The following is a 16,184-nucleotide window of genomic DNA, read 5'->3' as shown; positions in this document are numbered from 1 at the left end:
AAAATAGTGTCTGTTACCCTCAGTGTCTGTACTCTCCTTTCACCTCAATGGCTATGTGAATATTGTTAAAGCCACATTCTTACTGAGCTGTGTGTATATCCGGTTCCTGTATTGGTGACGTTGCAGGAGGTTTGGCGCTGAATCTGTATGTTTACAGATCTCCCAAACCTATGGGACAGTGCTGGTGTCAGGTCCCTGAGGAAGGTCCGTGTGATAACCACACTTCAGTGCATCATTCTGTACATGGGCACAGAAATTCTGCAGCAGAATACATCATTCTAGCTATTTTGTCTACAGGGGTTAATGATAATCTTCAAGTAGCAATGTAAGGCCCCGTCCCCACTGCTCGCTGCTGGGTGCGCGACGCCAACATGATACGGCCTTCTATGGGACCGGCCCCAGTCACTGCGCGCGCCTGCAGAAAGCGCGATGCGCGATCACCTTTGCCAAAAGGCGAGATTTTGGGCGCGTTGGCCACGCCAATAAGGGCAAACCAGCCGCGTGACCTCATGGGGGCGCCCACGCCACGCCTCCCCTGTCGTGAGTTGCCTGAAGTCTTTCAGATGGCTCGGATGCAGGAAACGAGCGCCGCGCTGTGGCGCACGCACTGACAGAGCAGAGGAACGGCAGATAGGAGGGTGGGCTGTGTACGGAGGGGTGTGACCAGCAGAGACAGGACGCTGGTAATGTCCCACTACAAATCGTTAGTGAGATCTGCACTGGAGCTCTTAGACAGGGGAGCACAATCTCTCCCCCCTCCCCCCCCCGTTACCTTGGTTCCGACGTTGTGGGCATCATACCGTCACGTTACCATAGCAACGTGATGTCACATGCCGCTGCGTTGCCATGGCGACGCGTCTCCAGAAGCCGCCTGAACCAAGGTAAGTGAAGTTTACAGAGGCCTTCGCCGGTTCCCCGGCACTTAATTTAAGTGCATTCGGGAAGCGCGCGGGGCCTCTGTAAACCCCCGCGTCCCCGCGGGCATTCTCCCAGTTTGCACACCCCCGTGTTTTTGGAACGCGGATCTCCAAGACGTAGAGTGCAAGCAAAGGACAGCAGGTAGAAGACCTTTGCATCTGAAGCATTAGGAGGAGGATATGGGGGATAGGAATAGATTGTCATGCACCTCAGAAGCATTCATTCATTCATGCAGCATTTCTATATATCCCCACAACTCTTACTTGCACTTACTAGCAATCTTGGGCCGGTACTGTAAGCCACTGTAATGGCTACTGTCTGTGCAAGTCTCCCATCCTACCACTGCATGCTCTACTGGGCAGGGAACTCCTCTTCCTAACCTTTCATTTTCCTGTCTGCTGCACATATACACACGCATGCATGGTGTTCAGGTGCCCCGTTCTGTCTGCTGCACATATACACACGCATGCATGATGTTCAGGTGCCCCGTTCTGTCTGCTGCACATATAAACACGCATGCATGATGTTAAGGTGCCCCGTTCTGTCTGGTGCACATATACTCACACGCATGCGTGGTGTTCAGGTGCACATATACTCACACGCATGCATGGTGTTCAGGTGCCTCGTTCTGTCTGCTGCACATATACTCACACACATGCATGATGTTCAGGTGCCCCGTTCTGTCGGGTGCACATATTCTCACGCATGCATGGTGTTCAGGTGCTCCGTTCTGTCTGGTGCTCATGTACCCACACGCATGCGTGGTGTTCAGGTGCTCCGTTCTGTCTGCACATGTACCCACACGCATGCATGATGTTCAGGTGCCCCGATCTGTCTGGTGCACATATACTCACGCATGCATGATGTTCAGGTGCCCCGTTCTGTCTGCTGCACATATACACACGCATGCATGATGTTCAGGTGCCCCGTTCTGTCTGCTGCACATATAAACACGCATGCATGATGTTAAGGTGCCCCGTTCTGTCTGGTGCACATATACTCACACGCATGCGTGGTGTTCAGGTGCACATATACTCACACGCATGCATGGTGTTCAGGTGCCTCGTTCTGTCTGCTGCACATATACTCACACACATGCATGATGTTCAGGTGCCCCGTTCTGTCGGGTGCACATATTCTCACGCATGCATGGTGTTCAGGTGCTCCGTTCTGTCTGGTGCTCATGTACCCACACGCATGCGTGGTGTTCAGGTGCTCCGTTCTGTCTGCACATGTACCCACACGCATGCATGATGTTCAGGTGCTCCGTTCTGTCTGGTGCACATATACTCACGCATGCATGGTGTTCAGGTGCACATATACCCACATGCATGCGTGGTGTTCAGGTGCCCCGTTCTGTCTGGTGCACATATACTCACACGCATGCGTGGTGTTCAGGTGCCCCGTTCTGTCTGGTGCACATATACTCACACGCATGCGTGGTGTCCAGGTGCTCCGTTCTGTCTGTGCACATGTACCCACACGCATGCGTGGTGTTCAGGCGCTCTGTTCTGTCTGTGCACATGTACCCACACGCATGCGTGGTGTTCAGGCGCTCTGTTCTGTCTGTGCACATGTACCCACACGCATGTGTGGTGTTCAGGCGCTCTGTTCTGTCTGTGCACATGTACCCACACGCATGCGTGGTGTTCAGGCGCTCTGTTCTGTCTGTGCACATGTACCCACACGCATGCGTGGTGTTCAGGCGCTCTGTTCTGTCTGTGCACATGTACCCACACGCATGTGTGGTGTTCAGGCGCTCTGTTCTGTCTGTGCACATGTACCCACACGCATGTGTGGTGTTCAGGCGCTCTGTTCTGTCTGTGCACATGTACCCACACGCATGCGTGGTGTCCAGGTGCCCCGTTCTGTCTGTGCACATGTACCCACACACTCCGTTCTGTCTGTAGTTGGCATAAAGCTCTTTTGTTTGGGTTTCAGGTGGCAGAGAATTCAGCCAAGGAGGAGAGAGGAGACTCTGACACAGGTGAGAAGGACATTCATTCTGAAACACTAGGTACGGAGACCAGATCTCTCCTGTTACTGGAGCTAACGGTTATTAGCGCATACCGCTAGTGTGACATGAAAACGGCCCTGTATACAGCATTCCTGGAATTGGGAATTAACATAAGGAATCTTGTTGCTTGCTGTGAAGGTGTTAAAGCGGAAGATATATAGGGTCCGAAGTCACCCACTTCCCGCAATGCAAGCTTCTGCAACCCCCCGTAGCACTGAAGTGGTTAATATTGTATGTGCAAAATGTTTGGCTTATTTTCCATACATGTCCAACACAGGCCCTCATATCTCCAGATCAACTATATGGGATACCTGCTGCTCCATCTACTGTCTGATTATGCACAGTATGTACAGTGGTGTGAAAAAGAAAGTACACCCTCTTTGAATTCTATGGTTTTACATATCAGGACATAATAACAATCATCTGTTCCTTAGCAGGTCTTAAAATTAGGTAAATACAGCCTCAGATGAACAACAACAACACATGACATATTGCACTGTGTCATGATATATTTAACAAAAATAAAGCCAAAATGGAGAAGCCATGTGTGAAAAACTAAGTACACCCTTACTGCTTCCATAGGAATTAAGATACCAAGTAGCAGACAGGTGCGGCTAATCAAATGCCCTTGATTAATTGATCATCAGCAAGTGTGACCACTTCTATAAAAGCCGAAGTTTTAGCAGTTTGCTGGTCTGGAGCATTCAGTTGTGTGTGTTAACCCAATGCCAAGGAGGAAAGACATCAGCAATGATCTTAGAGAAGCAATTGTTACTGCCCATCAATCTGGGAAGGGTTATAAGGCCATTTCCAAACAATTTAAAGTCCATCATTCTACAGTGAGAAAGATTATTCAAAAGTGGAAAACAGTCAAGACAGTTGCCAATCTTCCCAGGAGTGGACGTCCCAGCAAATTCACCCCAAGGTCAGACCGTGCAATGCTCAGAGAAATTGCAAAATACCCAAGAGTTACATCTCAGACTCTACAGGCCTCAGCATGTTAAATGTTAAAGTTCATGACAGTACAATTAGAAAAAAGACTACACAAGTATGGTTTGTTTGGAAGGATTGCCAGGAGAAAGCCTCTAATCTCTAAAAAGAACATGGCAGCACGGCTTAGGTTTGCAAAGTTGCATCTGAACAAACCACAAGACTTTTGGAACAATGTCCTTTGGACAGAACAAAGTGGAGATGTTTGGCCATAATGCACAGCTTCACGTTTGGCAAAAACCAAACACAGCATATCAGAACAAACAACTCATACCAACTGTCAAGCACTGTGGTGGAGGGGTGAGGATTTGGGATTGTTTTGCAGCCACAGACCTGGGAACCTACAGTCATTGAGTCGACCATGAGCTCTTCTGTATAGCAAAGTATCCTAGAGTCAAATGTGAGGCCATCTGTCCGACAGCTAAAGCTTGGCCGAAATTGGGTCATGCAACAGGACAATGATCCCAAGCACACCAGCAAATCTACAACAGAATGGCTGAAAAAGAAAAGAATCAAGGTGTTGCAATGGCCCAGTCAAAGTCCAGACCTCAACCCGATTGAAATGCTGTGGCTGAACCTTAAGAGAGCTGTGCATAAGCAAATGCCCACAAACCTAAATGAACTGAAGCAACGTTGTAAAGAAGAGTGGGACAAAATTCCTCCACAACGATGTGAGAGACTGATAAAGTCATACAGAAAACGATTACTTCAAGTTATTGCTGCTAAAGGTGGTTCTACAAGCTATTAAATCATAATGTGTACTTAGTTTTTCACACAGCTTCTCCATTTTGGCTTTATTTTTGTTAAATCATGACAGTGTAATATGTCGTGTTGTTGTTCATCTGAGGCTGTATTTACCTAATTTTAAGACCTGCTAAGGAACAGATGATTGTTATTATGTCCTGATATGTAAAACCATGGAATTCAAAGATGGTGTACTTCCTTTTTCACACCACTGTATATATTCTGTAGTCCGAGGACTGCAGTGCATCCTGTATACGATCGCTCATTGAAATGTATCCATTGTAATTTGTGTATAGACTAACTAATATACTGATGTAAGTGCACAGGGACATGCTGTAATGTAGCATACACCCAGGACATTTTAGTGAGGCCACGGGAATGGTGTTGCTACTTTTAGAGTGTCGGTTATACAAGTAGATTTGGTTTTATGTTTGTTTATATTATTGGCATCTTTCTTTGTATGGAAACAAATAAATATGTATGCATTGTATGGACGTGTTCCTTCAATAACCCTATTATTCCATTTCTGTCCAGGAGAAGCAGGTTCAGAACGTCAGCCCAGAAATCCCCAGGCAAAGGGTAGAGGTCCCGGTAAACGGCCTCGTGCTTTGGGACGTCCCCGCAACCCCAAAACAGACAAGGCACACGCCTGTGCGGAATGCGGGAAGGTCTTTTACAACAAGCGGACACTGAAGGCGCATCTGAGAGCTCACCTCGGAGAGAGGTCGTACATTTGCAACGTCTGTGGGAAGTGCTTCCGCAGGCACACATCCCTGCTCATCCATGAGCGCATCCACACCGGGGAGAGGCCCTACAAGTGCATGCAGTGCGGCAAGAGCTTCGTTCAACAACAGCATCTCACCACTCACAAGAGAACTCACACTGGGGAGAAGCCCTTCCCCTGCGACGTCTGCGGGAAGAGCTATCGCTGGAGATCCGAGCTGGCCAAACACCAGAAGGTCCATGAGGAAGAGGTACATACAGGGAGAGGAGAGGCAGGAAGGTTACTCAGTTAGAATTGTGTATGTTATCCTTTTGTAGTGCTGAGTTACAGACGCTGTATTGGTCCCGGCGACAATAGCGCCAATGTAGGTTGTGAGGCCTTTTATTGGGCGTTTAATGAGTGTTTTTTGTAGTTTTCACTCTCCACCACATCCTTCTGTGTAGAATATTTGCTTCCTGCTTTGCTGCTTAAGTAATTCTGGAAAGGTTATCAGTGAGGTCCTGAAAGCTTGTGTACATTATGTTCCTTTTAAGGCCTCAGACATAGATTTTGGTACAGGTGCAGCTTCATGAGGCCACGGTCGCTGAACCTTTAAAAGGGAAAGGTTGTTGCTGAGATTTTAATACAGTAACTTTTCTCTCTGTCATGGGAAGCGGCATTAGTGTGAGAGCTTTCAAAGCCTGTTCTCAAATATGTAGACTCATCTCACTCCAAGTTACATAAAACAATCTACGTAAATTAAAATGCTTTCATAATGGGCAGAAAACAAAACTCTGGTGTAAACACCAATGTACTCTTAAAATATATATATATATTTATTTATTTTAAATCTTAATATATTCATTAAAACTTTAGGCACCAACCCCATTATTTCTTGCATAGAAAATGGGAAGCCTTGTCTGTCCATCCCCAGCAGATAGGAGCATATACATATGGGATACTACAGCTATAACACAAAGGTTAGAGTCCTCGGAGGGGGTGCAGGCACCTTTATTTAAGGGTGTTTAACCAGTTGTTTCATCTGTTTTTTAGAACTCTGAAGATGGGCAAAAAGGTAAGACGCCTTCCCGCTGATTTCTGCTTGTTCGCTGCATGGAGATGAGGGGTGTGTTGTTTTTCAGTGCAGTGCGTTGGGGGGGGGGGGGGTGGTAATCTCCAGGTGTTGGACCACCGCAGTCTCACACTGAGACACACTGGATCAGGGTTCCTCCTTCGCTCCCCAAATAATGGGGTCTGCATAGAGTATATTTACTTTATATGAAGCGATCAATAACGAAGATGAATGTGGGATTGGGGGATTTCAGAACAGTCCCCGTTCCACGTTATGCTCAATAGTGTGAATAACCTGATCCCCGTCCCCCTCGCAGAGACCACCGGGAGGAAGCGCCGTTCCAAACGCGGGGAGAGGGGCCCCTTGGCTGCGGTTGAGAAAGGCAAAGCCCTGGGGAAGCGGGCACGGCTGCTACTGCGGCAGCGGGCGCAGAAAGGGGAGCGCAACCACAACTGCCCGGATTGCGGCAAGAGCTTCGCGAACAAGCGAACGCTGCGCACTCACCAGCGAGCGCACACGGACGAGCGCTCGTACATCTGCAACGTCTGCGGGAAAAGCTTCCGCAGGCACACGTCCCTGCTCATCCACGAGCGCATCCACACCGGGGAGCGGCCCTACCAGTGCGCGCAGTGCGGCAAGAGCTTCGTGCAGCGGCAGCACCTCACCACGCACCTGAAGACACACACCGGGGAGAGGCCCTTCCAGTGCACTGACTGCGGCAAAGGGTTTCGCTGGAGGTCTGAGATGGTCAAACACCAGAAGGTGCACACGGAGGAGGAGGAGGTACGGCCTGTTGTGTTAATCCCTTGTACACACATTTACCCAGAGTACAATCCAGCTGGGGCCTTCCAGGTGTTTATTGTAATAAAGTGCAGGTATACATCAAAACTAAGCACAATAACCACACGAATAGATGCTATAATATACGGGAGTCTGTGGAGAGGCGCAGTGAGCAACACACCTACAGCTCCCGGTCCCAACATTGAGCGTGTGTACTCACAAAGTCCGTCCCTACCAGGTCACCCTGCTGCTGCGGTGTTCTCTGTCAGTCACATCTTCAATCTCAGGGGTCAAGAGGAAACACATCTGACCTGGAGGAGTTCAGTCTGAGTGGGAGGGCAGAGAGCCGCTGTAATAATTGTGTTGGTGTTCAGCACACTGTTTGGTGAGAGGATGCTGAGTGGGGGGGGCAGAGAGCCGCTGTAATAATTGTGTTGGTGTTCAGCACACTGTTTGGTGAGAGGATGCTGAGTGGGAGGGCAGAGAGCCGCTGTAATAATTGTGTTGGTGTTCAGCACACTGTTTGGTGAGAGGATGCTGAGTGGGGGGCAGAGAGCCGCTGTAATAATTGTGTTGGTGTTCAGCACACTGTTTGGTGAGAGGATGCTGAGTGGGAGGGCAGAGAGCCGCTGTAATAATTGTGTTGGTGTTCAGCACACTGTTTGGTGAGAGGATGCTGAGTGGGGGGGCAGAGAGCCGCTGTAATAATTGTGTTGGTGTTCAGCACACTGTTTGGTGAGAGGATGCTGAGTGGGAGGGCAGAGAGCCGCTGTAATAATTGTGTTGGTGTTCAGCACACTGTTTGGTGAGAGGATGCTGAGTGGGAGGGCAGAGAGCCGCTGTAATAATTGTGTTGGTGTTCAGCACACTGTTTGGTGAGAGGATGCTGAGTGGGGGGGCAGAGAGCCGCTGTAATAATTGTGTTGGTGTTCAGCACACTGTTTGGTGAGAGGATGCTGAGTGGGGGGGCAGAGAGCCGCTGTAATAATTGTGTTGGTGTTCAGCACACTGTTTGGTGAGAGGATGCTGAGTGGGGGGGGCAGAGAGCCGCTGTAATAATTGTGTTGGTGTTCAGCACACTGTTTGGTGAGAGGATGCTGAGTGGGGGGCAGAGAGCCGCTGTAATAATTGTGTTGGTGTTCAGCACACTGTTTGGTGAGAGGATGCTGAGTGGGGGGGCAGAGAGCCGCTGTAATAATTGTGTTGGTGTTCAGCACACTGTTTGGTGAGAGGATGCTGAGTGGGAGGGCAGAGAGCCGCTGTAATAATTGTGTTGGTGTTCAGCACACTGTTTGGTGAGAGGATGCTGAGTGGGGGGCAGAGAGCCGCTGTAATAATTGTGTTGGTGTTCAGCACACTGTTTGGTGAGAGGATGCTGAGTGGGGGGGGCAGAGAGCCGCTGTAATAATTGTGTTGGTGTTCAGCACAGTGTTTGGTGAGAGGATGCTGAGTGGGGGGGCAGAGAGCCGCTGTAATATTTGTGTTGGGGTTCAGCACACTGTTTGGTGAGAGGATGCTGAGTGGGGGGGCAGAGAGCCGCTGTAATAATTGTGTTGGTGTTCAGCACACTGTTTGGTGAGAGGATGCTGAGTGGGAGGGCAGAGAGCCGCTGTAATAATTGTGTTGGTGTTCAGCACACGTGTTTGGTGAGAGGATGCTGAGTGGGGGGGCAGAGAGCCGCTGTAATAATTGTGTTGGTGTTCAGCACACTGTTTGGTGAGAGGATGCTGAGTGGGGGGCAGAGAGCCGCTGTAATAATTGTGTTGGTGTTCAGCACACTGTTTGGTGAGAGGATGCTGAGTGGGGGGCAGAGAGCCGCTGTAATAATTGTGTTGGTGTTCAGCACACTGTTTGGTGAGAGGATGCTGAGTGGGGGGCAGAGAGCCGCTGTAATAATTGTGTTGGTGTTCAGCACACTGTTTGGTGAGAGGATGCTGAGTGGGGGGGCAGAGAGCCGCTGTAATAATTGTGTTGGTGTTCAGCACACTGTTTGGTGAGAGGATGCTGAGTGGGGGGCAGAGAGCCGCTGTAATAATTGTGTTGGTGTTCAGCACACTGTTTGGTGAGAGGATGCTGAGTGGGGGGCAGAGAGCCGCTGTAATAATTGTGTTGGTGTTCAGCACACTGTTTGGTGAGAGGATGCTGAGTGGGGGGGCAGAGAGCCGCTGTAATAATTGTGTTGGTGTTCAGCACACTGTTTGGTGAGAGGATGCTGAGTGGGGGGGCAGAGAGCCGCTGTAATAATTGTGTTGGTGTTCAGCACACTGTTTGGTGAGAGGATGCTGAGTGGGGGGCAGAGAGCCGCTGTAATAATTGTGTTGGTGTTCAGCACACTGTTTGGTGAGAGGATGCTGAGTGGGGGGGCAGAGAGCCGCTGTAATAATTGTGTTGGTGTTCAGCACACTGTTTGGTGAGAGGATGCTGAGTGGGTGGGCAGAGAGCCGCTGTAATAATTGTGTTGGTGTTCAGCACACTGTTTGGTGAGAGGATGCTGAGTGGGGGGCAGAGAGCCGCTGTAATAATTGTGTTGGTGTTCAGCACACTGTTTGGTGAGAGGATGCTGAGTGGGGGGGCAGAGAGCCGCTGTAATAATTGTGTTGGTGTTCAGCACACTGTTTGGTGAGAGGATGCTGAGTGGGGGGCAGAGAGCCGCTGTAATAATTGTGTTGGTGTTCAGCACACTGTTTGGTGAGAGGATGCTGAGTGGGGGGCAGAGAGCCGCTGTAATAATTGTGTTGGTGTTCAGCACACTGTTTGGTGAGAGGATGCTGAGTGGGGGGGCAGAGAGCCGCTGTAATAATTGTGTTGGTGTTCAGCACAGTGTTTGGTGAGAGGATGCTGAGTGGGGGGCAGAGAGCCGCTGTAATAATTGTGTTGGTGTTCAGCACACTGTTTGGTGAGAGGATGCTGAGTGGGGGGCAGAGAGCCTGTAATAATTGTGTTGGTGTTCAGCACAGTGTTTGGTGAGAGGATGCTGAGTGGGGGGGCAGAGAGCCGCTGTAATAATTGTGTTGGTGTTCAGCACACTGTTTGGTGATGGTGAGAGGATGCTGAGTGGGGGGCAGAGAGCCGCTGTAATAATTGTGTTGGTGTTCAGCACACTGTTTGGTGAGAGGATGCTGAGTGGGGGGGCAGAGAGCCGCTGTAATAATTGTGTTGGTGTTCAGCACACTGTTTGGTGAGAGGATGCTGAGTGGGGGGGCATAGAGCCGCTGTAATAATTGTGTTGGTGTTCAGCACACTGTTTGGTGAGAGGATGCTGAGTGGGGGGCAGAGAGCCGCTGTAATAATTGTGTTGGTGTTCAGCACACTGTTTGGTGAGAGGATGCTGAGTGGGGGGGGGGGCAGAGAGCCGCTGTAATAATTGTGTTGGTGTTCAGCACACTGTTTGGTGAGAGGATGCTGAGTGGGGGGGCAGAGAGCCGCTGTAATAATTGTGTTGGTGTTCAGCACACTGTTTGGTGAGAGGATGCTGAGTGGGGGGGCAGAGAGCCGCTGTAATAATTGTGTTGGTGATCAGCACACTGTTTGGTGAGAGGATGCTGAGTGGGGGGGCAGAGAGCCGCTGTAATAATTGTGTTGGTGTTCAGCACACTGTTTGGTGAGAGGATGCTGAGTGGGAGGGCAGAGAGCCGCTGTAATAATTGTGTTGGTGTTCAGCACACTGTTTGGTGAGAGGATGCTGAGTGGGGGGGGCAGAGAGCCGCTGTAATAATTGTGTTGGTGTTCAGCACACTGTTTGGTGAGAGGATGCTGAGTGGGGGGGCAGAGAGCCGCTGTAATAATTGTGTTGGTGTTCAGCACACTGTTTGGTGAGAGGATGCTGAGTGGGGGGGCAGAGAGCCGCTGTAATAATTGTGTTGGTGTTCAGCACACTGTTTGGTGAGAGGATGCTGAGTGGGGGGGCAGAGAGCCGCTGTAATAATTGTGTTGGTGTTCAGCACACTGTTTGGTGAGAGGATGCTGAGTGGGGGGGCAGAGAGCCGCTGTAATAATTGTGTTGGTGTTCAGCACACTGTTTGGTGAGAGGATGCTGAGTGGGAGGGCAGAGAGCCTGTAATAATTGTGTTGGTGTTCAGCACACTGTTTGGTGAGAGGATGCTGAGTGGGGGGGCAGAGAGCCGCTGTAATAATTGTGTTGGTGTTCAGCACACTGTTTGGTGAGAGGATGCTGAGTGGGTGGGCAGAGAGCCGCTGTAATAATTGTGTTGGGGTTCAGCACACTGTTTGGGGAGAGGATGCTGAGTGGGAGGGCAGAGAGCCGCTGTAATAATTGTGTTGGTGTTCAGCACAGTGTTTGGTGAGAGGATGCTGAGTGGGGGGGCAGAGAGCCGCTGTAATAATTGTGTTGGTGTTCAGCACACTGTTTGGTGAGAGGATGCTGAGTGGGGGGCAGAGAGCCGCTGTAATAATTGTGTTGGTGTTCAGCACACTGTTTGGTGAGAGGATGCTGAGTGGGAGGGCAGAGAGCCGCTGTAATAATTGTGTTGGTGTTCAGCACACTGTTTGGTGAGAGGATGCTGAGTGGGGGGGCAGAGAGCCGCTGTAATAATTGTGTTGGTGTTCAGCACACTGTTTGGTGAGAGGATGCTGAGTGGGAGGGCAGAGAGCCTGTAATAATTGTGTTGGTGTTCAGCACACTGTTTGGTGAGAGGATGCTGAGTGGGAGGGCAGAGAGCCTGTAATAATTGTGTTGGTGTTCAGCACACTGTTTGGTGAGAGGATGCTGAGTGGGTGGGCAGAGAGCCGCTGTAATAATTGTGTTGGGGTTCAGCACACTGTTTGGGGAGAGGATGCTGAGTGGGAGGGCAGAGAGCCGCTGTAATAATTGTGTTGGTGTTCAGCACACTGTTTGGTGAGAGGATGCTGAGTGGGGGGGCAGAGAGCCGCTGTAATAATTGTGTTGGTGTTCAGCACACTGTTTGGTGAGAGGATGCTGAGTGGGGGGGCAGAGAGCCTGTAATAATTGTGTTGGTGTTCAGCACACTGTTTGGTGAGAGGATGCTGAGTGGGGGGGGCAGAGAGCCGCTGTAATAATTGTGTTGGTGTTCAGCACACTGTTTGGTGAGAGGATGCTGAGTGGGGGGGCAGAGAGCCGCTGTAATAATTGTGTTGGTGTTCAGCACACTGTTTGGTGAGAGGATGCTGAGTGGGAGGACAGAGAGCCGCTGTAATAATTGTGTTGGTGTTCAGCACACTGTTTGGTGAGAGGATGCTGAGTGGGGGGGCAGAGAGCCGCTGTAATAATTGTGTTGGTGTTCAGCACACTGTTTGGTGAGAGGATGCTGAGTGGGAGGGCAGAGAGCCGCTGTAATAATTGTGTTGGTGTTCAGCACACTGTTTGGTGAGAGGATGCTGAGTGGGGGGGCAGAGAGCCGCTGTAATAATTGTGTTGGTGTTCAGCACACTGTTTGGTGAGAGGATGCTGAGTGGGGGGGCAGAGAGCCGCTGTAATAATTGTGTTGGGGTTCAGCACACTGTTTGGGGAGAGGATGCTGAGTGGGAGGGCAGAGAGCCGCTGTAATAATTGTGTTGGTGTTCAGCACACTGTTTGGTGAGAGGATGCTGAGTGGGGGGGCAGAGAGCCGCTGTAATAATTGTGTTGGTGTTCAGCACACTGTTTGGTGAGAGGATGCTGAGTGGGGGGGCAGAGAGCCGCTGTAATAATTGTGTTGGTGTTCAGCACACTGTTTGGTGAGAGGATGCTGAGTGGGGGGGCAGAGAGCCGCTGTAATAATTGTGTTGGTGTTCAGCACACTGTTTGGTGAGAGGATGCTGAGTGGGGGGGCAGAGAGCCGCTGTAATAATTGTGTTGGTGTTCAGCACACTGTTTGGTGAGAGGATGCTGAGTGGGAGGGCAGAGAGCCGCTGTAATAATTGTGTTGGTGTTCAGCACACTGTTTGGTGAGAGGATGCTGAGTGGGGGGGGCAGAGAGCCGCTGTAATAATTGTGTTGGGGTTCAGCACACTGTTTGGTGAGAGGATGCTGAGTGGGAGGGCAGAGAGCCGCTGTAATAATTGTGTTGGTGTTCAGCACACTGTTTGGTGAGAGGATGCTGAGTGGGAGGGCAGAGAGCCGCTGTAATAATTGTGTTGGTGTTCAGCACACTGTTTGGTGAGAGGATGCTGAGTGGGGGGGCAGAGAGCCGCTGTAATAATTGTGTTGGTGTTCAGCACACTGTTTGGTGAGAGGATGCTGAGTGGGGGGGCAGAGAGCCGCTGTAATAATTGTGTTGGTGTTCAGCACACTGTTTGGTGAGAGGATGCTGAGTGGGGGGGCAGAGAGCCGCTGTAATAATTGTGTTGGTGTTCAGCACACTGTTTGGTGAGAGGATGCTGAGTGGGGGGGGCAGAGAGCCGCTGTAATAATTGTGTTGGTGTTCAGCACACTGTTTGGTGAGAGGATGCTGAGTGGGGGGGCAGAGAGCCGCTGTAATAATTGTGTTGGGGTTCAGCACACTGTTTGGTGAGAGGATGCTGAGTGGGGGGGGGCAGAGAACCGCTGTAATAATTGTGTTGGGGTTCAGCACACTGTTTGGTGAGAGGATGCTGAGTGGGGGGGGCAGAGAACCGCTGTAATAATTGTGTTGGTGATCAGCACACTGTTTGGTGAGAGGATGCTGAGTGGGGGGGCAGAGAGCCGCTGTAATAATTGTGTTGGTGATCAGCACACTGTTTGGTGAGAGGATGCTGAGTGGGGGGGCAGAGAGCCGCTGTAATAATTGTGTTGGTGTTCAGCACACTGTTTGGTGAGAGGATGCTGAGTGGGGGGGCAGAGAGCCGCTGTAATAATTGTGTTGGTGTTCAGCACACTGTTTGGTGAGAGGATGCTGAGTGGGGGGGCAGAGAGCCGCTGTAATAATTGTGTTGGTGATCAGCACACTGTTTGGTGAGAGGATGCTGAGTGGGGGGGCAGAGAGCCGCTGTAATAATTGTGTTGGTGTTCAGCACACTGTTTGGTGAGAGGATGCTGAGTGGGGGGGCAGAGAGCCGCTGTAATAATTGTGTTGGTGTTCAGCACACTGTTTGGTGAGAGGATGCTGAGTGGGGGGGCAGAGAGCCGCTGTAATAATTGTGTTGGTGTTCAGCACACTGTTTGGTGAGAGGATGCTGAGTGGGGGGCAGAGAGCCGCTGTAATAATTGTGTTGGTGTTCAGCACACTGTTTGGTGAGAGGATGCTGAGTGGGAGGGCAGAGAGCCGCTGTAATAATTGTGTTGGTGTTCAGCACACTGTTTGGTGAGAGGATGCTGAGTGGGGGGGCAGAGAGCCGCTGTAATAATTGTGTTGGTGTTCAGCACACTGTTTGGTGAGAGGATGCTGAGTGGGGGGGCAGAGAGCCGCTGTAATAATTGTGTTGGTGTTCAGCACACTGTTTGGTGAGAGGATGCTGAGTGGGAGTGCAGAGAGCCTGTAATAATTGTGTTGGTGTTCAGCACACTGTTTGGTGAGAGGATGCTGAGTGGGGGGGCAGAGAGCCGCTGTAATAATTGTGTTGGTGTTCAGCACAGTGTTTGGTGAGAGGATGCTGAGTGGGAGGGCAGAGAGCCTGTAATAATTGTGTTGGTGTTCAGCACACTGTTTGGTGAGAGGATGCTGAGTGGGGGGGCAGAGAGCCGCTGTAATAATTGTGTTGGTGTTCAGCACACTGTTTGGTGAGAGGATGCTGAGTGGGGGGGCAGAGAGCCGCTGTAATAATTGTGTTGGTGTTCAGCACACTGTTTGGTGAGAGGATGCTGAGTGGGAGAGCAGAGAGCCGCTGTAATAATTGTGTTGGTGTTCAGCACACTGTTTGGTGAGAGGATGCTGAGTGGGGGGGCAGAGAGCCGCTGTAATAATTGTGTTGGTGTTCAGCACACTGTTTGGTGAGAGGATGCTGAGTGGGGGGGCAGAGAGCCGCTGTAATAATTGTGTTGGTGTTCAGCACACTGTTTGGTGAGAGGATGCTGAGTGGGGGGGCAGAGAGCCGCTGTAATAATTGTGTTGGTGTTCAGCACACTGTTTGGTGAGAGGATGCTGAGTGGGGGGGCAGAGAGCCGCTGTAATAATTGTGTTGGTGTTCAGCACACTGTTTGGTGAGAGGATGCTGAGTGGGGGGGCAGAGAGCCGCTGTAATAATTGTGTTGGTGTTCAGCACACTGTTTGGTGAGAGGATGCTGAGTGGGGGGGCAGAGAGCCGCTGTAATAATTGTGTTGGTGTTCAGCACACTGTTTGGTGAGAGGATGCTGAGTGGGGGGGCAGAGAGCCGCTGTAATAATTGTGTTGGTGTTCAGCACAGTGTTTGGTGAGAGGATGCTGAGTGGGGGGGCAGAGAGCTGCTGTAATAATTGTGTTGGTGTTCAGCACACTGTTTGGTGAGAGGATGCTGAGTGATTTTCCTCTTGGTGTTTCAGGGTCTCTTGGCTGCGACGGACCCCACATGTAAGAGTGAGAACTTCCTGGGTGAGTTTATCTTCACTTTAACACCTTTGAAGCCTGATAGTCCAACAGTGCATCACACGTGGTCATATTTTTAATGTAATAATTCAGAAAGGTTATACACTGTATATAGTACAGACATGTTATTTAGAAAATATACGCCCTACCATAGTATTAAGGAAGAACATTGGATTAATCCCCCCTTCCTCTGGAACTCCCTTTCCCCAACTCTGCGTCAAGCCCCCACCTCTCCCCATCTCACCTGACGGAAAAGTCACCTGCGCAATGAAGCACTTTGTGTCAAGGGTTCTGCTGCACTTAAAAGGTTTTATTAGAGAAAGAGAAACATTCTGTACAGGGAAGTAAAGTGTTAGCCCTGGTTCCTAGTGCTGGCCGCAGGAGAGAAGATTGAGCTATTGGAGCGTTGTGGGATCTCATGTTGGAAATGTGTATCTTTATTGTGTGTGTGTGTGTGTGTGTGTGTGTGTGTGTGTGTGTGTGTGTGTGTGTGTGTGTGATGTGTGTGTGTGTGTTCTGTGATC

General features: G+C 50.4%; 1 protein-coding gene across 1 annotated transcript in view; it reads left to right on the top strand.

The window, feature by feature from the left end:
• The window catches only part of LOC142490599 (uncharacterized), a 125,927-nt gene that overhangs the window by 58,030 nt on the left and 51,713 nt on the right, over positions 1-16,184 (top strand). Inside the window, exons 5-9 of the mRNA XM_075593015.1 lie at positions 2,860-2,905; positions 5,204-5,643; positions 6,426-6,447; positions 6,761-7,227; positions 15,618-15,732. Coding sequence (XP_075449130.1) covers positions 2,860-2,905; positions 5,204-5,643; positions 6,426-6,447; positions 6,761-7,227; positions 15,618-15,732 — 1,090 coding nt within the window. The remainder of the gene's footprint in view (positions 1-2,859; positions 2,906-5,203; positions 5,644-6,425; positions 6,448-6,760; positions 7,228-15,617; positions 15,733-16,184) is intronic.

The sequence above is a fragment of the Ascaphus truei genome, chromosome 3 (genome assembly GCF_040206685.1).
Source record: "Ascaphus truei isolate aAscTru1 chromosome 3, aAscTru1.hap1, whole genome shotgun sequence".
In the NCBI taxonomy this organism is placed as follows: Eukaryota; Metazoa; Chordata; class Amphibia; order Anura; family Ascaphidae; genus Ascaphus; species Ascaphus truei.
The sequence above is the reverse complement of the archived record's forward strand: the minus strand, read 5'-3'. Positions and strand labels throughout refer to the sequence as shown.